The following is a 25,749-nucleotide window of genomic DNA, read 5'->3' as shown; positions in this document are numbered from 1 at the left end:
AAATCACAGATAAAGACTGCTCTTTAGAGCTCCAGAGTTTGCCTGAGAATCATTAAATTTTTAAGTTTTCTTCAGTATCAAAGTAATCCAGTGATGGTCGTCTGTACATGCATGGGTACACTGCAAACAGGAACTGCTGATAGCTAATTTGGCATACTTTTAATGGTGTCAACTTGCCAAATGTAAACAAAATCTAGGCTAAAGAAAAAAACAGGGCACAGTCCCATAGTTAATTAGCTGATTTCATGGCAGCATCACACATCTTGGTTACATCAACCACAGACCTCAAATCACAGTTTCAAAACATAGAGCATACTTATCCCCCCAAAAAGGGGAGAAACCTCACATATCCACACTGTCAAGTGTGCATCCTGATCAAAATGTGCCTCTCTTTCAGAATATGGCCTGTGTGCTCTCAGGTTTGCCTTCGCGCTAACTCAACTTGACAGAATGTAAAGCTTGGTTCAGGCTACACATTATTTTTGTCTGTAAATGGTCTGTATTTGTACAGCACCTTTCTAGTCATTTAGAGTGCTCAAATCACTTTTACATCACATCCTCATTCACACATCATTCATTCAGGAGGAATCTCAGGTGGAGGAGACTGTTCTTTCACACACATTCACACACTGAAGCTGCTTCAGGAGGGTTCAGTGTCTTGCCCAAGGACACTTCAACATGCTGACTCAGAGGAGCCGGGGATCAAACCACCGACCTTCCGATTGAGGGACGACCCACTCTACCTCTGAGCCACAGCCGCAGCCAACTAAACAATGGCATCCAAAGCAAAGAGATGATATTGGCTGTCTTGCGTTCAGTAAAGCTTAGCACGCGACGTCGCATTTGTTTTCACAACCTCAATAGAGCACTCTGCTCCCATTGGTCATATTCATGCTGCATGTTGTGAAAATTGTCAAAGTAGACTAGAGAAGGAGAAAAGAATTCTGACACTGAAGACATTCTGTTGGACATTGTGAGGCGTCCCATGCAGTGTCAGTTGTTGTCCACTGTGATAAGCTACACTGGATAGAACAACCAGTTTTTGCTCCCAACACCCATTTTTCTGTTCTTGTGCCTGCAGTTTTAAATGAACTAAAGACTTTAGTAGGTCGGGTGTATAAATAATGGACTCACAAATGGGCATTTGTGCTACTATGTTTAATAATAAAGAAAAATTGGTGACTGTTTAAGTTTTTGAAGGAACTACAAGATTTTAATGGCCAGGCTGTGTGACAGCTAATCCCCGAGGTGACGAGCTTAGTTAGCTACTGCACATATCACGGAAATTTGCAACCTGCCGAGATAGCAGACAGAATTTAAAGTTCATAAAACTAGTTGTGGAAGTTAAACTGTATAAACTACTTATGTGAGACTGTGGAGCTTCTTCCTGTTCCTCTGGTGCTCCCTTACCCTCCTAGTTAGGATAATTCTACCTTCGGTCAGATTGGAGACAAAGCAGCCATCTGAAACGACTTCCTCCAATTTTCTAGCTGCAAGCTGGCACACTGTAACACTTTGTTCTAGGGATTGCCTGTGCTCTTGCTCAACTTGACAAAGTAGATGGTAGGAAAAATAATAAATGTATATAGCAAAGAGTACATTTTTGTTTTTCTCTGGTAATTGCTCTTTGTTAATTTCTTGACACGCTTGCTCACGAAAAATCTGTTTCTGTGGTTAAAATGTCAATTTTGCACAAATATAACTTATATAGCCCTTCCTTTGAAGCACTACTACACTGAAAGACTCATTTGTTTCACAGTCTGTGTTCGGTGCAAAAATTCATTCTTAAGTTTATCTGGAGCGAACATGAGGCTTTATCCTCCATTGCAACAATTGCCAGGGAAACTGCAGGATGACATTGCATTGTGTTGCAGTTCAATTTTTTTTTGTGAGGAAGCCCCTGCATCTGTAACCCCACTGCACAGTGGGGTTACAGATGCAGGGGCTGCTTCATTGAAATGGATGATTTGCTGCATATTTTCATGCAGTGCTAATTTTGATCTAAACACAGAACACAGCAGTATGTATTGTGACATAGAAAACATTAGCCATTATCCAAAATGACAATCCTGTTTTTTTTAATGAGTTAAGTCACATTTTTTCCCACAATTCCAGTGGAAAGAAGAAGAGCAGTCCTTATCATTATCTACTGTTAAACGATAGTGGTTTTTAAAAACTACATGGCTCCTATGAAATTCATTCAAGAACTAGTACAGCCTGTTCAGGGTGCGGCCATCCAGAGTGTGTGCTTGTTTGAAACAGGTGCTTGCTCCTGGTATTCCTGCTTGAAGCGTTGTTGGGGGGCGTCCCTGTTCAGTGCACGTAGCTGTGCAGAGTGGACCGGTTGTTTTGCTACTGGAGGTGCTGCTAGCGTTGTGGACTTCATCATCCGCACAACCAGACTCTGAAGGGTTCAAAGGCTGTAGCCCAGAGCATAGGGCACCATAGTGAAATGGAACACAGGACATGGCTGCAGATTCTGACAGCATGCACTGGACTGTGAACCATAAGCAGATGGGACCCAAGATAAGATGAAGTTAGAATGTAGATCCATAGATTCAGTTAGGAAATAACTAACTAAAAAAGCAAACTGTGCACACATTAAAAGACCTGAGTATTTTTCAGAGAAGAGTCACAGTTCAAGTAAAGGCTTTGAGCTCATCAACTCAACTCTCCAATCACACACTTCTGTTCTCTCTGATTTCACACTGACACTTTCATTCATAACCAACCAAAATAATGAGTTCATAGAGTAGTTAAGTTGCATAATAGAAATCACAAACAACATAAATGTAGACACTGATGTGCTTTTAAAATATGCTTAATTTCTTCTAAAGTGTGAAAACAGTGGAAATCACTCTGAACTCCATCTTAGCCAGCAGCTAACGTTAGCTGTGGCAGTTAGCTCCACAAATAGTGCATCAGAAAATGAAATAAGAAGTCTGCTTATCAGCAGTGCCTCTTAAACCCATTAAAGGTGCAGTTTTAAATTGGTAACACAGGTGTCACAGACCTTTTAAATGTTCTGGAAATTTCCCCGTACAGCTTTATCCTTGAATTTAATTCTAGAAGTCCCTAAGTGACAGCTGCTAAACACCCTGGTGCAGTCATGTGACCCAGTGTCAATTTGTGTTCCCAGGACAACATTTCCGAAATGTTGGTCTGCCTGATAAAAACCTGGGACACAACTAGCTGATTTTACATAGCTTGTTTTTGTTATTAAAAGGTGAGTTTCAAACAATTTAAGAATTCTAATACTGTCCTGGATTACAATTAACCTGTCCTGACCGTATTTTAGGAAAAGTAGATATGAAACTATTTCTAAAAATAATGCCGTGCTGCTACAGTGCCCACATTACTGGTGCCCCACCGATCTGTCTCCATCTCCTGCTCCATTTTACCTTCACTCTTGTACAGGAGGGATTTAAACTCCTTCACTTTTGGCAACATCTCACTCCCAACTCAGATGGACCAATCCACCGCCTCAGTGCATGCTGGAGGTCTGATGAAGCCAACAGAACCACATCATCTGCAAAGAGTAGAGAGGCACCTCTCCCTCCAGCTGTACCTTGAGATCTCATCCATTAAAGTCAGGCACAGAATTAGTCCCAACCCTGTCAGTCAAACACCCACTGAAAAAGCAGTATTATCGGCAGCTATCATAGGGTTTACCATTTACATGTGTCTGTATATATATATATGCATATATCAGGGCTGTTAATCAATGAAAAGAATTAATTTAAAAATGAATCACCCAATCTGTTGTAATTGTGATTAATTGCATTTTTTCTCATGACTAAAGCTTGTAATGAGTATTTAAGTAAAATCACAGAACTCCTGTAGAATCAACACAAAGGAACTATATTTAAGTTCATATACAATTGTTTGACAGCATATTTTTGAAAACGGGTCTCCTGTGATGTACACACACATACATGTATGTAAAAAAAACGTTCCTCAGCTTGTGTAACCATTGACTGTCACTGCCATAACTGCTAAAAGTAGTTGTGTTGAAGGGCAGCCCTCTCATTCATTTGAATGGAACCAGTCTGTCGTTGCCAACTTAGCCCCAGCAAAGCAACAACTTTTGCTGTAAGACAGTGTCATCCAGCAAGCGCAGCATTGTCCAATCAAATGCACATTCCCAATGGATTAATTAAAAAGTCTTTCTATCTCATGTAAGTATTTTAGTGACTGATAAACTTTTAGCACTTCGGTTCCTCAAACTGGGCTTCCTGGAAAATATTTCCTTGTCTCATCACGAACCCCATCACCTTCTCTACTTCTTTAATACAGGGCTGTTTTTGGTCTGAATCCCTGCTAAGCACCGTAAGCAGTTGAAATGTCAGTTGAAGTGTAAAAGGTGAACACCTTTGAACTCTCAGTTGAGGTAGAAGTAAGGAAAGCCATTGAGAGTGTCAGTAGCAGAGGAAGCACCTGCAGAAGATGTGAGCACATTAGGGTAAACCCAATGGTCCTGTACAGAAATAAGGATGGGGTTTAATAGGCTTCGGCCGATTGTAAGCATTTTTTAAACCAGTTTTATATCAAGCATAAGATCAGACTGGACCATGAACACCAGATTTTACCCCATGTGACTCAGCCTCTCTTGAGTGGAACATAATGAAAGCATAGTGTAGCAGCAACAATCCGGACCAAGCATGGATGTATTATGAAGTGGATACCGAAGGCAAAGATGGCGCCAATTCTGGCCAAAAAAAGTTTCTGGCCTCCGGGTTAGGTTCCAGGTTATGTGGCCCACTGAATATGCACAGTAGTGTTCCTCCCATCATGCCTCTGGCCCAGCTGCTCTGCTGAAGGACTTGTAGCACAGTGGTGACATCATTAAGCAAAAAAAGATACAAATATACATTTTAAAGAGAAGAATAATTGGCCATGCGAATAGCTGGAGGCGTTCTGTCAGCAGTTTTACAGACGTCTCTGTCACAGCAGTGATCTTTGGGGAAAAATGGAAGCGAGGCTGTGCGGCGGTCCAGTATCCAGTTCTTATAATATGTCCTTGGGACCAAGCCCCCAGGAAGTGCGCCAGGCTTTGAAGCCAGTGTGACATAGTAGCCAAACATTATTTTCCCATAGACTTGCATTGTGAAAGAGACGTCAGCGGACACATGATATATGCGCCTCACAATGCAGAGGCATGGATGTCCATGCGCAGAGGATCTGGGCATGTATACCCGGGAAGTCGACCTTTTTTAGATACATGTGCCACTGAGCAACTTTCATAGGAACTGGCAAAGCCAAGCCTCCAAAGCTGTTCTTCTAATGTCTGACATCAAAATAACCAAAATGATGTTGAACTTTAGACGGAACTAGGCTCACAGGAGGTGACCAGCAGGGTCATGAAGAAAGTGAAAGTTAACAGCTGGCGTGTCCTACGCTCAGCTGATCTATGTTTTAGCCTTGGATGCTAACGGGGCTAACCTTTGTGTCTGTCATGTGCACACACCATCTAAAGTCCCAAGGATTTTGTGTGATTTTTATGTGAATCATTGTGTCATATTGCTTATTATTAATGCAGTACAGGGCGGATTCAGCACCACTGGCACAGGTTGCTGATGCAGGCTACTTTTCAGTTTGACATATTTATGACAAATGCTGGTTTGGTCACTCCACATTGAATCAAACTGGTTTAAGCTCGTACTCTGGATCGAACCGCCGAAACTGGAGGGTGAGCCAACCCAAGAGTTTAATCACTTGTCATTGTTTCCTTGAGAACTGGGCAAACTCCATGGCTGAGGAAGTCTGTGATATGCATTTGAGGTCTGATTATTTTCTCCCTTCATTTTTGTTTACTTTTTGTTTTGCCTAAACTTATTCTTACTAAAGTCATTTGACGTCACACAGGCAGACGGTCAAATGAAACTGTGGACCTCAATGTTTTGCTGAATTAGACCAAATGTGTCCAGTTAGCTATGAAGTCAAGTATAAGGTCCTGAATGTGTCCTCGCTTACAGGCACTCAAAGGAGTGATTCATGCTATGACATGGAATATGTGTCTCCTGTCTCACACACGTTTCACTCAGTCCAAACATGTCCAACTAAAAGGCCAAATTCTGAATGAACAGCCAGTAACATCTGTTACGTACACCGTTATGAGATCCACTTTCTGGTCAAGCCTCTCAGCTTGTGCGGCCTTAGTTTATTCTTCTCACTTCAGGTCTGTCAGTCTGTCCCTCTCTGTCCCCCCACCTCTCCCTTAGTGCTGGTAATTTGGAAGCGGGGGTTGTTGCAAGTGGCCCCTCCACCTGTCCTTACTGGGACTCTATTTCTGGGTCTCGCACTGAACCTGACTATGTCTCGCCTGGCAACAGTGCCTGCGTGTGTGTGAGTGTACATGTTATTCCAGTCTTGACTACAGCTAGACCAAAGCTGTATAGGCTCATATGGACTGGCTGTAACGCAGAACAGTGACCTAATTGAACCCATTTGCTATAACAGGGATGAAGCTAGTGTTGGCACCAGCTTTCAGCTTTACTGAACGTGACATGTTGATGATCCAATGGTTGTGTGTTGTCAGACCATTCTGTGTTTTAGTTGGTATAAGTACACTAAAAACCCATCAACAAGAAGAGCACCTTTTGGTTCTCAGTAAAAGAGGTAGAGCTCCTCAGATGTTCTCCGTAGGTCCACCTTGTCAAAGACCACAAACGTTACAATGACAACACATTGCTTGTGAACATTTGTTTACATAAATGATGACGTGTAAAGGCGGCCAAACTTTGGACAGAGCTGGTTCCCAGCTGAAGTATGATGATACATGACTGATGTTGCATGAGGTGAAGGCTTTTGGCTCTTGTGCATCTGGTGGCATATTAGCAATAGATTTTTTTCCTGCTTTGCATATCTAATTTCTTAGTTTCATGGACGGAGATTCTTGAAAAACATGTCAGATTAATTTCAGTGGTAGCTGTGGACTAAAGTATGTTCTGATCACAGCCAACTGAGACACCATGTAGAGTAATATTGTGGAAATGCACCAGTGTTTGCTGCATGCTTAAAACACTCACTGTATCTGTGAACCATCTATTGTTGATGCTTTGGTCTCATTACTTTCATATTCAAAAAGTGAGAGTTGCCAGATTATTGATATGACAACGGTCTATTTTACATACTTGTCCAGTAGAGGGCCAGGCTGACCCAAGGCTCTGTATGTACAACATTTGTCCCTCCAACACAGATGGTCCTCAACCTTAGAAACCTCCAAGAAATGGACGTTTGCAAACAAACTGTGCAAGTCCATTTATTTTTCAAAAGTAAACCTCATTCACTGCTGAAAAAGACATCAGTTTTACTTTTTTTGTTTTGTTTTAAGTCACCGCATTGGAATAGCCAGACTAAATGATACAACTGGGCTGTAAAGCCACAATGAGCTAAAACGGTCTATAGAGCCGAGGGGATGATTCTCTGTGAGCTCACCATTGCCTCACCTCTCTCGTATTACAAGTTGTGATTTTGTGTGAACTATGGATTTCCAATTGCGGACAGTGGATTTTTATATGAATAAAGGTACTGATAGCTGCTGATGTAGTTGATCAGCAGCTGGTTACAGCAGCTGTTTCTGTGTTTTCAGACATCAACTCTTAACATGGAACAGTTCACTTGCAGCACTGGCTTTAAAGTAATGTCAGATGTTTATTAAAGCTACTACAAGCAGCTGTCACTTTGTGTTGATTATAGCGGCCCCTGTGGACGGAGGTGGTGGTGTACCGCAACGTGGGTTGCATTTCCCATGAGCACCAGCAGCTACTGTTGTTAATGTCTTGATCTAGGTAGTGTGTGCATTTGTTTTGAAAGCAAGTTCAGGATCGGTTGTGAATCCTCTCAGATCACAACCTTCCCTCCATTCTCTTCATCTGTTGACTGACCGACTAAGGCTGACGTGTTCTCACCCATGCTCTACCATTGTCTCTTAGCTTTTTGTGGTCCTAGATCATTTTTTCCCTATTGACTTTGCTGATCCTGCCCGTACACAGCCCCCAGTTTGGACACTGAATGGTGCGGGGGGAGGTTTGTAGAGCTGTTCAACCACTGGACAGGCGCTTCTGTTGAAGAACAATGGCTCCGGTAGTGTCAGGGTTAAAAAGGTTAAAAATGATGTCCTTTTAAATAAAAATGTGTGAAGTTTAAATTCAAGTAAATATACATGTACCTACTTACCATATGTGTGTGTGTGTGTGTATGGATATACATATAGAGACATAGACATTTGATATATGTTTTTAACAAGTTAAATGGAATACAGAAACGTGTAATACTAAAATAAACACTGGACCAGAATTCATTGCAGGGGTCATGAGAACTGTAGGATCCTGTAATGAGGTCATTTGCAGGTCAGGTTCCCAAACTGTAAGCTACAGTAGAAACGCAGCATTAATATTCTAATAGTTTTGAGTGTGGATAATAAGAGCCTGTCTGAACTTTGAAGGAACTAAATCACTACAGAGGAGGGTGGTATGAGCGGGCATGGCAGTACTGTCACGCATACACTGTACTGTGTGTCATGATGTCTGGCAGGCTGATTGCACAATGTCTTACAGTTGACTGATGCTGCTAACTAATGGTAATAATAAGTCACTACAGACTATATGCTCTTGTGTTATCCCAACTTGATATTGTTCATTTTGATTTATTTCCAGCAGTGGCTGATGTTTTAACTGTGCTAACTCGGTCTGTGTTTCGAGGCAGCACCGTTCTCAACAAGTTTTTTTTATTAATTGAAATCCAGTGAGTCAGTAAATCATATCAATATGTTTTGTTTGGGAAAGGTGATTGAGAGTGGGTTGCTCATTTGATTTTGAAGCTCACTTTCCCTGCTGGCAAGCTAAATGTACATTAATAGCATCTGTGCATGCAGAACATTGGCTGCACCATTCCCACAGGCTTTAACCCAGTCTTAGATTTTCTTCCTCTTTGCCTGTGTCATTCCTGCTTCTTTTTGTTTTTGTCTCTCTGGCACCGCCAAGTGAGAAGGGTATCTCTGAGTGTGAAGTGCTCCTCCACTCCTTGCTGAAAGCACCCTGCAGTAGCAGCATGGTAATTCTGCTCCTCTATCTTTCCTCTGCATCATGTTTACCTAGCAACAAGCATCACCCGCGGCTGGCCATCCCATTGGTCATTTGAAAACGCACCGGGGACCAATGGCAAGGCTGTTGCCATGGTACAGTGTATAGTTGCCGGGTGGAATTTTGCTGCAAGGCACGTGAGTCTCAGAGTCTGCTTGCCTCCTCGCTCTGCTGTTGTAATCTCCGCTGTCTGGTTAGTACAGCTGAACGTGATTTAGTGGAAGCCAGGCAGTAACTCTGTGAAGGGAATTACTAACGTGTATTCACATACTCACTAATGTAGCCATAGCTCTTGAGTTTCAGAATTGTCAACAGAGAAGAGAAATGGGCTAAACAGATAAGAGGAAAGGACTGCATCTAATTCCACAGCCTGTTTAAGTCCCCTGTCAGGAAGCTGCTTTTCTGCCAGTGAAATATGCTGTATCACTACCCAACAATCCAACAATGCACTGAATCAGGCTCTGACCTTATAATGAGCTTTAAAAGATAGCAGATCAAAAAGCTGAAATCAATGAAAATGGGTAAAGAAAAAACGGAATAAATAAATAATAATGCTAAAAATCTATTTTAACAAAGCTACTGTAGCTCTGCAGGAGTGTTAAACTGCTGTAAATGCTAGTTTCCGAGCACCAACAATGTAAAGACAAATGGATTAAGATACTGATTTATGTTGTAGCTGTAAACACATGAAGTTATCATACGAACCAGTGTGCATGTATCTATTACTGCAAATGACTATCTTTGGATAGTATATTAATCAATGTCAATACTATCTTTATTTAAATTCAAGTCTAAAATATGTCAATAAAACATGAAATTCCAGAAAATTATTTGAAATCATTTCTGTTGTGTTGTTAACTGTTTTGAATGAAATAAATAGATTTTTGATAGATGCCAAAATATTAGTTCAGTGATTTTTGGACAAGATATAAATGCTGTACTTCATTCTGTCCAACATGTTGATTATACTATATATGTTTTTTTAAATAATAATTGTTGTGGAAGGGCTTTTGGTGTGTTGCGGTTGTGGTAAACATACTTCTTTTAGTGAACAAACTAAAAAAAACCTTTTTGTACTATAGGAATGTCCTGTTTGCCCCAGCACACACACACACACACACACACACACACACACACACACACACATTCTCACCTGTTGCTCTTCTGTCAGGTAATTGTGGAGCTGACGTAATTGTGGGGTGTACATGGCATGGGAGAAGAGACACAGTAGACTCCATGTTTCTCCATGTGCACACAGTAGGCTGGTGGCTGACGTAGAGGTAAGCTCTGTCTGCTCGTCTGTGCCAGCCTCCTCCAGCATCCCTGCCCGCTGTGGATCTGAGGGCAGGCATGCCCACTGGAGAAATGTACTTGACATATATCAAAATGAATGTGCATGTATGCCTAAACAATCTATCAAATGGTCTTCAAATGTAAAGTCAAATGTTCAGACTCTGTTCAAGATCAGTTTGCTTGCTTTTCACTTTGCTCACAATTTCCTACCACTGGTCAGGAGTGCTGCTTTACAGGCTTTTAGGTGTTAACCATCTGTTCCCTGTATTCCTGTGAGATCTTCTCATTTTCACTGTCACATTTGCACATTTTTTCATGAAATCAACAGTTTTAAACTAAAGTCAAAGCATTTCGGTAAATATGACTGCTAACATCCCATAGGTAAAAAGACTACTACAAGGTAATTCTTATGGTCTAACTGTCAGTTCGTGTACAGTCAAGACAAAGAAGGCCAGTGCCTGTGGTGCTACATGTGCTAAAGTTAACCACAGTCCGTCCATCTTTTTCTCTCCTTATGACCCTTTTAGTTAAACGGGAAGATTAACACGTTTTAATAGACAGGAGGAAGTATTGATGGTAAAGTTTAGCATATTTAGAAACTAAGTAACAGTGTGTTTGGGCCTGAATCAACTCAGCAGTTATCAGAATCAGAAATAGCATGCAGTAGTTGAAATGAGTGTTAATTGTGTGGAAATGTGATGGAATGCTTTTTTACGATGGATGGATATTTTGTTTGATAAAGTGGTCACTTGCACCTTATTTATAATTCCTTGTATCAAAGCATCAGCTGGTGTGGACAGACAGACCATCAGATCCAACCACTGTCCTGGCATTCGCACCCAGCGCTGTATCTAAACCTTTCAACACATGGCAAGTTGTTTAGTTGGGATCATAGTGGAGCTGCTGAGTGGCAATCACACAGACAGTCACTAAAATGTGACACTTTTCCTTTGAAAAAGAGTGTGTGTGTGTGTGTGTGTGGCATGCACGAGACCTTTGTGACACGCTCCTGGCCTCAGACCAGACAGACCTGTCGCCAGGGGATCACCTGTAGTGATGGGAGAGTTTTTCCTGCCACTGTCGCCTGATGCTTACTCATGTGGGGAGTCTTGAATCCTTAATTTTGAATTCCTGAATTGTTGGGTCTCTCTATGAATGAAAGAGTTTGGTCTAGACCTGCTCTTTATGGAAAGAGTCTTGAGATAACATTTGTTATGAATTGGCGCTTTATAAATAAAGATTGATTGATTGATTGATATATCTGCATGTGATTACCACATTAACCTGCATCACTGATGTGCTGTATGACTCGATAATGTTACATCTCTGAGAAAGATCACTTTAATACCAGCTCTATAATTATAGCATGTCATTAGGCCATGCTGTCTTATCTTAGCTGTGACTGGTCAGCTGTTTTTCAGTGTGTGGGAGTGCAGTGATTTCAACCATGGGTTCTGGAGCCTCAAGCTGGAGGAGATACTGAGGAAGGCTGCAGGAACAAGGGTCAAGGGACATTACAGACCCTGAATGCACTGACTGCCTTGGAGTTTAGCTCAGTTTTGCATTCTAAAAAAATGTACCAATAAATTAAAGATCTCTCAGTAACACTTAACTCAGTTTTAACAAACTATATTGTTTCTGCAGCGTGTCATTAAAGTGCTTTATGTGCAGTATCATTGCATTAAGGCTCACACACTGAGAATAGAGGAGCAGCATGGGGGGCTTAAAGTGTGTTTCTATATGATGTATGACAGTATAGAAATTAAGATGGAAGCTGCAGCAGTAAACAATAGTCAAGACAATGGAAGAAGCTGTTTTGTTCAAAGTGGACTGCTGTTTGAATCCTGTCCCCAGACGGGCTCTGATGTGCGTCAGTGCAGGACTATCAAGGAGGGGGGGGGGGGGGGGGGGCGTACCTTTGTACAGTAGGAAATTACAGTAAGCAAGCGTGACCGGCCCTTTTTTCATTTTATTATATGTTAAGATCTCATTGAAGGGAAAAAGCCGTCCATTGGCACACATTTGTCACTGCAGTGTGAGCTGTATTTAAGGGGAATTTTCCTTTAAGGAGCTGTCAGCTGGTCTATGACACTGTGTGTGCTGAGCTGTTCCCAGGCAGCATTGTGCCTGATTTAGCCGGAATGCTCGGATAGCAACAGTAACAACTTTTATGTTTGGCTGGGCTGTGAAGAGCAGTCACACATCTCAGCTGTGGAGAGTCACTCAGTGACCATGTGCTTATGTTAGCCTTCTGCCCCGCTCTCTCCCCCCGCTCCCCGCCTGTATCCACCCCATCCACCCACCTCCCCTCTTCCATTTCTACCTGACATCTTCAAACTATTTCCGCGTCATCCCTGCCTCGCGCCGTTTGAAGGCACACTGGGAAACTAAGCCGAACGCCCCTCCTACAGTCCCATCCGCTATCCAATCACAGCCAGGGACGGGACTTTATGTAGCCAATGGCGTTGCAGCTGCCGTAGCGTCGGGTAGCAACAGGGCCCGTGGAGGGAGCCTGCTGAGTGAGGGTGGAGAGGCCGCGCCTGCCCGGCTACACACAAGTTGGAATTTTGAAAGACTGCAAGAACTACATGAGCCTTTGTGTGTCACACATAGCAATAAAAAGAGATAGCTGTCCGCTCCTGGCGCAGGTCAGAATCACACCAGAGGCTGTAATCATGTCACATCTATGCCCGCTGTGTTAAAGTCGGTCCACTGAGAACGAATTCTTTATTGAGTAACGATCGCTGCGATTAGAAAGGCAGTCTTTGTGTGAAGACATACATCTGTTGTACATCAGGACACGTTTAAAGGTGTTTCTCTCTGTGGGTCTCTGCCCCCCACCCCTCCTCCTCCACATATATATATAAAATATAATAAACATATGTGTGTGTAGTTTACTTTTAATTAAAACTATGTTTGAACCTTTAGAATACAGTTACATGTATTTTAGAATGTCATTCTGTCAAGTTTCAAACGTGTAGATGTGTAGAAAAGTAATAATGAGCTGGTCTTTTGTCAGAGCTTCATCCCCAAAGTGTGTGAGGGCTTTAGTAAAGGTTGTGTGTGCATGGTGTATATAAAGTTCCAGTATATATATCCCGCTGTTACTATAAATGGACAGGACAGAAGAGGGCTGCTGGAGCAGACTACTGCGGCCAGGTGGAAGGTTACTGTCCCGCTAACTCGCACCGCTTTTTGACAAGGCTTCCTAAAATGAGCCGGCCCCCGAGTGCTGCCTGTGAAAATGTAAAAGAAAGACCAGCGCCGTGTTTTCGTCCTGTACGTGTATCTGTGGTGGCTTCGGCGGGACAATGTGAGCCTGCCCAGACACGGCAGCTCCGACCCCTGCCTCAGGAACTTGGTACAGTCCCCACGGCAGGGTGGGGGAGCCGTGTGGGAGACAGCACAGATTCCGTCTAACGGAGAAGCAGGGGGAGGGAAACGGGCGACAAACATGAGTCCAAATCGCCCCTGTGAAGGTTTCCATCTTGAAGGAATAAAAAATCTGCCTCAACTGTGAGAAGGACGAATAAAGGAGGACATAAAGTGCGCGAAAGAAGAGCGAAAGCAGGCGAAGAGGAGGCGCGTCAAGAAGCGATCAGAGGCGCCTGACGACAAGCTCAGGAACTTCACTGGATCCGGTTTCTGTAGTTCACTTCCAGACTCACGTTGTGGTTCGCTGTGGCTCCTGACAGCGTTTGGAGGGTGACAGGAGTGTGATTACCTCAGATGCGGACTCGCTCCTGGGTCGGGCGGTGCTGTGGTGAACTGGACAGCGTGTCGGAGTGCTGAGAAATAATGTAGGCCCCAGCGCTTTTTTCTGTCTGCTCCTTCAGCATGGGAAACATCTGCATCTAGCCCCACGTACTGCATCTCACCGTCCCCCCCAGGGACAGAGGGGAGCAGCACAGCAGCAGCGTCCCTGCTCTGTCCCGTGACTGTGGATACTCCGTCGGTGTGGACCTCCAGGTCTCCGTGGACTGCTCTGTTTTCCTGTGTTTGTGTGGCTGCCTGTCACAGGGACCTCCTGCACAGTCTGGGGACTCCATTATTGTCTGGCTTTTTAAAAGGGCTCCTTCTTCCTTTGGTAGAGGCCAGCCAACCATCTTCTGCTGAGAGCAGTGGCTGAAGGGAAGCTGAGAGACCAACTGCAACACACACACACACACACACACACACACACACACACACTTTGTGGACCCCTGGCTGGACAGGCTCTGTGACATTGCCAGTGGAGGGCTGTGTGTGTCACTGGATTAATCTGAGTGATAACATCACTATACACTGCCCTGCTCTGTCCAGTGACGAGTCCCCCCAGAAAGCGCCAGTAATTGGAGCTATTTTTAGTGGAAGGGATGGGGTAAAAGCAGGCAGCTGGAAACCCAACTCCCCTCCGCCTCCTCCTCTTCCACCCCTTCTGTCACACTAGCTTGCTCAGCCCACCTGGCAGTATGCTGGGCAAGCCTGGTTAGCACAGACTTGACTTACAGCTAGTTCATTGATTTTACATGTAGTCTGGAAGAATAACAACAATTGGATGAACTTATTTTGCTAAAGAATACAAGATCTCATGGAAGCACTCTGAGCATGGAGTCTGTACTGTATTCTGTTGGTTAAGGTTGCACTGGACACAGAACCCTGTCCTGGATTCCAACTAAGATGTCTGAAGAACTACTAGCTGTGTACTTTTGGGTAATTCTGCCCTGGACTAAGTGAATCTTTCCTAGCAAGCAGAGTCTATGCCTTTACCCCCTGGACTTTTAGCTCTAGCTCTTAATCAGAGGAGCCACTTGTTAACCTACTGTAACAGATAAAAGGCCTATGTTTGGCTCCTTAAAACACATCAGTCACCAGCGATCTGGAGCAGTACGAACCTCCAGCACACAGACAGAATGCATGAAACTGCCGAAAGCAACGAAACAAAAAAACAACTTGACTAACCAAATATTCTTCCCCCCCCCACCCCCAGACTCACAGAGAAACAGAATATATATATATAGAATGAGAGCTCTATATCTATAGTGTAACTCCTCAGAAGACAGAGATTACACCCTTTATATTTTTACTCCAGAGAGACAAGCTGCCTGTACACCAGTTGGTTGCCTTAGAAACCACAGTCACAAAAAATTAGAAAAAAGAAACAAGCCAGAGAAGAAGGTGCCTTTTGATTGGTTGGTCAGTTTCCCGCCATTTCAAGATTCATTAATTTAGTTGGATGTAAGCTGTTGAAGCAAACTCTGGGATTGAAAACACTTCTGATGACAGTCATCTAGACGAGCTCTGCAAGCTCGCTTCTGTCAAGGTGTTTTGATTGACAGTATTTCCCTGCTGGATTGAACAATTGCCAAGCATTTCCATGGTGATCACATCATCATCCGTGGAGGACAAGACTGTGCCCTCTTGCAGGATGGTCCAATCAGAACCCTGGATGACCTCTGCCCTGCTGCGCAAGAACAAGAGTCAGTACACACACACACACAATATCACTGATTAAAAACTGCGTAAATAATGTAGTGGAACTGGCTACAGGTGTGTGTGTTGATGCCCTCATTTGTGTCTGTGTGTGTGGTTTGTCAGTATGGTGTGATAGTTATTTAGTTGCTGTCAGTGATTCGCAGAGTTTGGGTGTGTTGCAGTGAATATGTCTCGATGGTGTGTGTGTGTGTGTGTCAGGATGCTCAGCATGTGTTGGCCTTGAGTGGTGATGTTGCAGGCTTCATGTATGTGTGTGACAGTTTGGCTTTTGATCAACATGGTTTCAGCCTTAACTTGAACAGTGTTGAACAGGTGTGTTTTGTGTCTGTCAGTCGTTTGGACACACTGAGCTCAGGGACCATGTGTGACAATGTTGTGTGAGCTGTGCCCCCACTGGGGGACCATGATCATGCAGTTTTACCATGACACACAAGTAGGATATGATAAACAAAGCTATCTGCTTTGTTTGTTAAGCTATGCCAGTGGTGTCCAACCAGCGGTCCTCAGGTTGTTTTATGGATGTGGGTCGACTGTGTTCAAAAGAAAACAAAACTTTGTAGTATTATTAGTGGTGTTCTGACCACTCAGTGTGTATTCTGAAAAGAAGCGCTGGACTGGGTTCAAATCTAGTAATAATAATCTTTTTGCATGGTATGTTTTAATTCAGAGAAATATAATTGAAGGTGCAGTTCAGTTTTAATTTCCTCACTGCAAGAAGGTCCTGGGTTCAGTCCACAGACAGGCTTACAATGACAGATGCTCACATGATTCCATGTCTCGTGCTCTGGTTGTTGTATGTGTGTGTTTGGGGGGCAAAGCACGAGGACTGGGCACATTTGAGGTGTTGTTCCTCTCTTGTGAAATGTCTTCCACTTGACTGGCTTTCATTATAATGTAAAGTCAGTACCATGCCAGTATCGATACTTTCTGTCAATGAGTTCTGGCAATAAAAGAACATGCAAAGCAACAACTGCTGTGGAGAACAGATCAGTGTTCTTTTGACTATTGTTCTGAAATTCCTTACTAATGTGTGGTGACAGTTTGTGGAGGTCTGATGTCATTCATCACAGGCTGGTTCCTCTGAATGAGTGATTACTGCCGCTATAGCCATGCACACATATTTCGTCAGTTTTAAACAATACAAAGATGATATTGATTTTATTGGAGTTCAAAAACCAAACTATTAAGCAGGAGTTACATGGGTCATCAGTTCACTGTGAAACTTTTGACATGTCATGAAGATTAACAACAGCTGTTCAATGGATGTATAAAGCAGTTTGGGCAAGATACCAGCTATCGTACGTGGGCAACGGTGCCCATTCCATGTGGTACAGGTTGGAAGTGATGTGTGTGTGTGTGTGTGTGTGTGTGTGTCCTCAGGCCTGGATCAGCTGAAAATCTACCCAAAAGTGAAGAGAAGCTCCACAGCAGGTACACAACACACAAGGAGCTCTGTTCACATGTAGCTGGGACACATAGTTTTATGGTTTTGATAAAACATTTTCAGTTATTTCTGTGTGTTAATTGCTTGTCATACAAGTGATCACATTTTCTGATTGGAATTTGTTTCTAGCATCACATAGTATCTGGATCAGTCTGTCAGTTGTTGGATTTGCTGATTACAGATCAGAATCACCAAGTAAAACTACAAGACATGTAAATTGAATTTATTGTCAAAGCGGCCCTCATGTCATCCTCTGGGGTTCAGTTATTTCATCCTAGTTGAATTTTCAGAGGATCATTCTGAGAAAGTTGGTGGAGATGGGCTCCGGGACCTTTTTGTCTTGTACTTCTTTCCATCAAGCTGTATGACTATAGAGCCTCTGAAACCTTGTCACCTATGTGGTCCTCTTCACTCCTTATTGGTCCCCGTCACTTTGCTCTCACTGGTCTTTGTCATCACGTCTCTGTTGTTATCTGTTGTATGGGTCCTTTATGATCAGTATTAGTCTGCTGTGTGTCACTCATCCTTCAAATATCTCACTTATCTTTTAATTATGAAGTTGTTTCATCAAATGAACATCTTTTGTCTGTGAAAGATGTTTAAACGTGTCAGTGTTGCTTTCAGCAGCATCACAGCTTGAAATCACCATTCTTGAGCAAACTCTCAGTGACTGTTGGAGGTGCTACTTGACTGAGTACAGCCTGACACACCTCATTGCAGCACATGTTTGACACATCAGGGCACGGGGTGTGTGTATCCGTCAAAGCATGAATGAGTTTATCTGTGACACGAAACGTTCTGTTTCTCTGTTAACAACTGTCTTTTTTATTCTTGTGTGGTGTGCCTCAAGGTTCACTTTTGGCCCCAGCTCCCAGCTAAATTGATGGGTTGTCCATCAATTGAAAGGTTGGCAGTTTGATCTCTGGCTCCTTGAGTCCACGTGTTAAAGTGTCCTTGGGCAACTTGCTCCTGAAGCGGCTTCAGTGTGTGAATGTGTGTGAAAGAATAATCTCCTCCAACTTAGATTCCTCCTGAATGAATGAAGTGTGAATTTCGCTTTGAGTGGTTGAAATGACTAGAATGGTGCTATACAAATACAGAACATTTACCATTTACCATTTCACTGTATTCCCTCTAAATGTTTCTGTCAGGTCGGACATTCATAGTCATGGCATCTCATTTTACTCAGCTGTAGCTCCCCATTAAGCCCACCTCAGTATGCTGAGTTCTCTACATCCTTGCATGGTTAATGTGAAAAACTGGATAACATTGAGTTACAGCATATCAATCAATCTTTATTTATAAAGCGCCAATTTATAACAGCGTTATCTCAAGACGCCTTACATAAAGAGCAGGTCTAGACCAAACTCTTTAATTAAGAGAGAGACCCAACGATTCAGGATTCAGCATATCATAAGACAGACCCTGTCGTCCACTGGTTACTTGTAGCAACATATCAAACTTGCTGACATCAAATTTGATACTGTCTAACATGCTGTTTTCACCGCACGCTGTGATTTATTTGTCAATCAAATAAGTTTAGTCCTTAGAGATTGTACAGAACTCAGCCCCCAGTGCCTTTAATCAGAGAGGAGGTACGACCACATCACACTGGCTTCTTGTATGCAGCAGGATGGATTTTAACATTGTATTGATTTGCTTGAAGGCTTTGTGGTCTGACTGTCTGCTGTATTCATCTGTGAAGAGTTCTCTAGAGGTAAAAGAATGATCTGTGCTGATTGGTGTTCATTATTAGACCTGTGTAGTCTACATTAGGTTTGCTCTCTCCATTGCAATTTGACTCATTGTTGGATGTTTGCTGCGGTGATGGTAACAAGGGTTGGCACCATCCATCACTGATGGCCGGCCGTTGTCGACCGCTGAGCCTCTACCATTGTAACACTGTGATTTAAAAGCCGTCACCGTAGCACTGCCCTCCCACTTGTGAGTGCTCACCGAGCAACATGCCAGCAAGGGCGTTCGTCAATAACTGTCCCAGCTCATGTTAGTGGAGCTACCGGCCTGAGCGCAGCGCTCACTCTCCGTTGGAATCCAGCGGCCCTACAGGAAAGCCTCCTTTATGCTTCTGATGCTCCCGTTGTGTTCAGACTGTTTCAGACAGATGTAGAATAAATGTTCTGCTTATGCTGGCAGTTAGTTATAGTGCTGAAGAATGATACCATGTTGTACTGAGAAGTGTTTCCAACTTTTTTGCCCACCCTATTGATATGAAAAAGGGTTCACTAAATACCAAAAAACGCCACTTCAATACATTCAACAGCAGCACAAACTACAGCCCTCAAACTGTCCATGAAGTGAAATCAGTTAGTATTTATTTATTATAAGACTAGACTGCATTTGTTGAAGCTAAGTGTACTTAATGTACTGGCAGCTAAGTGATGTTGTCGGCTGATATTAGCCTACAGCTCACAGATATATCAGGATCAGGTCATGTAGTTGCACTCAAAATTATTCAACCGTCATTGCACATTAGGTGGATTGGCAAAATTTACAAACTGTCATCTGTGATAGTCGATGCCAATGAACAACTCAAACAAGAACAATTGAAATAGCTCAACACAAATAGCATTACAGATGTTTTCCCAAAATTCAACACAATATTCCACTTTTACTGACTCCTGCAGTCTCAAAGTTATTCAGCCCCTTGTTGACAAGCATCTTTAGTACTTAGCAGAGCGCCTGAGGAATCTGAGCCCATTTCTCATGGACAACAGCCTCCAGCTCTCTGATGTTCTTGGGATTGTGTGCTGCAACCACCTTCTTCATATCTCACCCATCTATGGGATTCAAGTCAGGTGACTGTGACGACCACTCTAGTATCTTCCAGGACTTTTTCTGAAGCCTTGGTGGACTTTGAGGTATGTTTGAGATCATTGTCCTGTTGGAAGGTCCAGTGATGCCCAAGCTTCAGCTTCCTCAGACGGCCTGACGTTTTCTCCAAGGATTTCCTGATACTTGTTTGAATCCATCTGGTCCTCCAAACGCTGCAGGTTTCCAAAGCCAGAAGAAGCAAAGCAGCCCCAGAGCATCACTGAGCCACCTCCATGCTTCACTGTAGGCAGGGGGTTCTTATCAGCATCTGTCTCATTATTGGAGGAGACTGGTCTTGTGCTTTTGGGTCAGTAGTGGTGTAGGTCTTGGAGTTCAGGCATGGAGGCCTTCAGTGTTTAGTGTGCTCCTCACTGTAGAAACTGAAACCTCAGTCACTGCTGCCACCAAGTCTTACTGCAGGTCTTTTACAGTCACTCCAGGGTTTTTGGCCTCCTGCCTCCTCAGAAATCTGGTGGCAGCTGTTGATATCTTCCTCTTTCTGCCAATACAGGTAGTGCAGCCAGTGATCCTTTAGCTTTGACCGTGTGAACTTTGCTTCTTACAGCATCTCTTGGAACATTCAGTGCCTTTGCTGTCTTTTTCTATCATTTTCCTTGTTTGTGCAAAGCAATGATCTCCTCTCTTAACTGTTTGGACAGTTCTCTTGACTAAATTACCCATATTTCTAACATACAACACGTCACTGTGAACAAACCGTTAGCCTGTCCGGGTATTTGATGTGTTCTATCTCGATCACACCTGATGCAACTAATGAGGTCCTTGACTAGTTACATCAGGTGTGCTTGAGACACCTGATTTACAAACGAGTGCTGCTATGAGGGATTCTATTCTGTAGTCATTAAAAGTGGCATATTGTGTTGAATTTGGAGAAACTACCTGTAATATTAGTTGTGTTCTATTCTATTTCAATTGTTCATTGAACAAAGCTGAATGTTTGTAACTTTTGCCAGTGCCACTGAGTGCAACTGTATGAACTGTCAGTCAGTAAGTAATAAGTATATGTATGTTTTCCAGGTTTGTAAAATGACACGCTGACTACATATGTCGGTCACAGTTCTTTGATAATAACATGTAACCAGACTTTACCAAAAATGTTACTGTTTATGTCGAATAACAGATATTGACTGATATTATCACGTGAAATCCCATGCAAACCTGGCTCTAATTTATATACAATACCACTAGGTATTTGAACAAATATTAAAGATGTATCCACGGTCCTTGGAGAAACAGAAGAAATGATCATTGTCATAATTGGGATTTTGATGCTGTCTCTGTCTTTTAGTTCTGGATAAGAAGGCCCTCTTGCTGTTTTGTGGTCTAGTTTGTTGGCAGGAAAAAGTTCCCAGTATGTGTGCTCCATGGTCTTATTATTGATGACTTGCTTTACTAAATTCAAGAACCATCTTTAATTCAGGTGTAAACATACCTCATTCTTTTGTCAGCATCCTGTGCTATGAGCTGCTGTTCTAATGCGGTTCTTACTAATACCCTTCTCATAACATCACTGTGACATAGGTCTGACACACGTCAGCCAATCGTCCATCACGACCAGGGTTGGACGTTGGTGGAGACTACCTTGTTTTTGTGGACTGCCGTTGCTACCAGGTTGGAAACCTGTTTGTTAGCATTGAGCTCAGGAGGTCAGTGTGCCTCAGGACAGCCTCACAGAGCTGCTAGCATGGCTTAAGCAGGTTTATTCTATCATCGTAGCGCCATATTTTTAAAGTCAAGAATCATTCAGAAATCTTTATATGATACTAATGTTCATCAATTAAGCAACTCAGTGGTTCAGACCAGTCCAGTAAAGCTGTGCCAAAAGCACATCTGCTGTGTGATAAGGGATGTTTCGTCAAGAAACGTAGTGCTCCTGAGAGGCCGCAGACAGTCAGTTGCCTCCACTGCTCAGTGATTCTTGAGATTGAATGCTGTGGAGTTAAAAACAGAATAGATGAGAGTACGCCATGCTTGTGGCTCCAAGGCTGTACTGAGGCGCACTGATCCTCTGAGCTCCATGCTAACGGAAACATGCTCACTATTGGCATACAAATATTTGCTTATTAGCACTAAACACAAAGGACAGCTGAGACTGATGAGAATGTAGTTTTGCAGTTTTGTCTTTTACACTTGGACAAATTTTGACCAGATGGAGGCGCTAGACCAAAAGTTATACATTCACCAACGTTATTACATTTATTCGGAGGGGAAATGAGTGTCTGAACCAACATTTCATGACAGTATGTGCAGTAACGGTCAAGTTATTTCAGCCGGCCTACTACACGCAACCAACAAAATGAGTCTTATTTACAGATTTACAGAGTAATGTACAGTGTGAAACTGTTTCTAGATTTATTTTGCAGTATGCTGCCAGGCTCAGCCGGTTTTCAGTATTTGGGACAACGTCTTTCTCAGACCTCTCTCCTCTGGCCCCTCTCATGCAGGTATTGTCACCTGCTGGTTTGAGGATATTTCACAAAATCCCCAATGTATTCACATCATTAATTAAAGCTATGGCCCGACTTGGCCACGGCCATTTTGTGCTGAATGGCTGGTTGACTTTGGCCTGAGAGTGGGAGCAAGATGAACTTAAAGAACTTGTATGTTGTTAATATTGGTGTGAATACAATGAGTTTAGTGTAAGCTGAGCTTGCTTTTTAAATCAGAACATAGCGATAAGTCCAAAAAATCCTTCCATAAGACGACAGATTGACATCTCAGTGGTACCTCCCTTGGATATGTGACTTTGTGGACACAGACTGATTTTGTGCAGTTTTTCAGTGATTGGAATGGACAAGTGTGAGTGCACTAAAGCCAAACAGCCAGTGTGCCAGCTGTACAGTTAGCTGTGCCTGTAAGCTAACTGTACTATCATGTTACAGCCAAGATTCAGACTCCCTCAGAACTTTAGTTCTTTAAGTTTGGGTCGGATGGATTCAGAGGTAAAGTGGATTGTCGATCAATCGAAAGATCGATGGTTTGATCCCCAGCTCCTCCAAGTCCGTATGTCGAAGTGTCCTTGGGCAAGACACTGAACCCCAACTTGCTCCTGAAGCAGCTTCAGTGTGTGAAAGAATTGTCTCCTCCAACTTAGAATTCCTCCTGAATGAATGGGTGAATGAGGATATAATGTAAACGTGCTTTGAGTAGTTGAAATGACAAGAAAGGTGCTATACAAACAGACTGTTTATCATTTATAGTTCATAGTTCATTCATTCATAGTTTCTTTGCTCCTGGACAGAGGAGTCAATCTTCAGTTCATGCACAGACTGCAACCATGCACGCTTGGATCTTTATGTAGACTTTACAAGCAGTCACACTTGAGTCTTGACACGCCTTGAGACTGATGCTCAGTGGATGTGTTAACATTGACAGTGTTCAGTTTATGATCAGATTTTTGAAGTGTGCCCTTCTGTGTCAATCCTGAGTTCAGAAACCGGGGTAAACCCTTATCCCAGTACTGAGAAACCTGAAGATGCCATGCCAAAATAAACTGGGATACTGTTGCAAAGTGTCTCACTTCTGGAGTGAGGAGGAAACAGATCTTTGTCTTTGTTCATTAAGAGTTGAAAGTATTTGGTAGTTCAGATGGGGAAAAGGATATATATTGGTATACAGATTACAGAACGTTGGTTTCCCAACATGCACCATTTACAAACTGACAGTTTGTGTTGTGCAGATCACAGGTGCAAATAGCATACAGTAATTAATAACCTTTGTTCCATATAAACACCATATTCCCAATATGATTGATGAGCCTAATATTCGTATCCATGTAAACACACTCACTGACCATTACCCTGTTTTTACATGAGCAATAGGATCCCTGTTTTGAGCTGTATCCTGTTTACATGAGAATGAGACCATATTCAGGTTTCTGAAAAAAAAGGATGTTTACATGTGCAAATAGAACCAGAATACTCCTGCACATTTAATTACACTCACAGACAGAGAAATGACTGCATCGTATTTCTAAGTTGATTGTGCAGCCCTATTGTCATGCTGAGCACTGTGGGACCCCAGTGACCGAGAGCAGTCTCCTCAGAAGCACACGGTGGGCGTGTTTTCAGATGATGTGTGCTGTCCAGCTCAACCTTAGGATGCTCCCGGCTCACCAACACTGCCCTCGTTAGACACACACACACTTGTCTTTCAATCTTTGTGAGGACACTAATTGACAAAATGCGTTCCCCAGCATCTTACGCTAACCATAACCTAACCCCAATCCTAACGCTAACCTTAACCTAACCCCAATCCCAACGCTAACCTTAACCTAACCCCAATCCTAACGCTAACCATAACCTAACCCCAATCCTAACGCTAACCTTAACCTAACCCCAATCCTAACGCTAACCATAACCTAACCCCAACCCTAACGTTTACCTTAACCTAACCCTAACCATAACCTAATCCTAGCGCTTACCTTAACCTAACGCTAACCTTAACCTTAACCATAACCTAACCCTAACTCTAACCTTCAGCTGACTACCCTTAAAGTCGGAGCCCTCAAATGGCCCTCTGAAGTTGTGAGGACGAGGCAAAATGTCCTCACAATGCAGAACTGTCCTCACAAGGACAGTGGAAAACCAGAGTTCTCATAACTTTCTCATAATAAGACACGATGCACACACACAAAGACACACGCGATGAGTAGAATTGCCTTAAAGACTTAATGCACTTGGTGTTGGCTGTTGTTTTAGCTGGTCATCTTGTTCACATCTGTGTATTAAATGGAGTGGCCCTGTTGGTGGGTGGGGCACCGTGCCCTGGGTAGCTTTAGCAATGGCCAGACTTGTCTGGAGCACTTTTGTAAGAGATTTGTTCATTTGTTACAAAGTTCTCCAGTCCAGTTCATGTCATTTTTTTACCTCATCTTCATGGGGAAGTTTAGCAAGTAATGCATCATGTAAATGCTTTGATCAGTGAAGGAGCAGTGGCCTGAGTGAAATCAGGCCCTTCTCAAGCAGATCAAACTGTCAACCTTTCACTTAGCAGCATTTGTTTTAGCTTCACTCAGACCAGACTCACCTTTGGTGTTGACTCTAGTTAAGTTTAAACAGGTTTGTGCAGGTGCTACAGTCGCTGTTAAAGGAGGCAGTTTTGGCAGCCTTTGGTTCCCTCTGATGGACTCAAACATACTTGGTCCAGTAGTGTTACCATCATTGGTTTGTGAGTGTACTGTGTGGTGCAGAGCTTCCTGGAGGGACTCCTCACTGTCACCCTAAATATTGTTACATCATTGTGCATCAACACAACACTGATGGAGCGATGAAACAGTCGCCAGAAAAAGAGAAGATGTCTCTTACTGAGACATATGGAGCTTTCATCTGATTGAAGTCAGGAAGGAGGGAAGAGGGGAGTGAGGGATGGGGAGATGTATGGATGATAGATGGATAAATAGAAGAGAGAGGTTGGAGAAAGCAGAAAGGATGATGAAGGAAAGGGGGAGGAGAGCGCGGCTGGTAGGGTGGGTTGGGTTGCTAGGGGAGAGTATGTCAGACTGCTGCTGCTGAGAGCCGGGCCTGCTATTGGAAGCTACTCGCTTAGCAGGAGAGAGGCGGAAGAGGAGAGAGAGAAGTAGCTAATGAGTATTGTAGGCTGGTT

The 25,749-nt window shown here is 43.0% G+C and overlaps 1 protein-coding gene across 2 annotated transcripts in view; it reads left to right on the top strand.

Annotated features, from left to right (window-relative positions):
- Positions 1–25,749, top strand: part of dyrk1b (dual-specificity tyrosine-(Y)-phosphorylation regulated kinase 1B) — a 51,839-nt gene that overhangs the window by 9,317 nt on the left and 16,773 nt on the right. Inside the window, exon 1 of one of the 2 annotated variants that reach the window (XM_070835512.1) lies at positions 13,814–15,835. The exons of the other annotated variant lie outside the window; for it this stretch is intronic. Within the exon in view, the coding sequence (XP_070691613.1) occupies positions 15,733–15,835 (103 nt within the window). The 5' untranslated portion in view covers positions 13,814–15,732. Of the gene's footprint in view, positions 1–13,813; positions 15,836–25,749 lie in introns of those variants that run through there. 2 annotated transcript variants of the gene reach the window in all.

The sequence above is a fragment of the Pempheris klunzingeri genome, chromosome 8, assembly GCF_042242105.1.
Source record: "Pempheris klunzingeri isolate RE-2024b chromosome 8, fPemKlu1.hap1, whole genome shotgun sequence".
Lineage (NCBI taxonomy): Eukaryota > Metazoa > Chordata > Actinopteri > Acropomatiformes > Pempheridae > Pempheris > Pempheris klunzingeri.
This window is presented reverse-complemented; position numbering and strand designations above follow the sequence as displayed.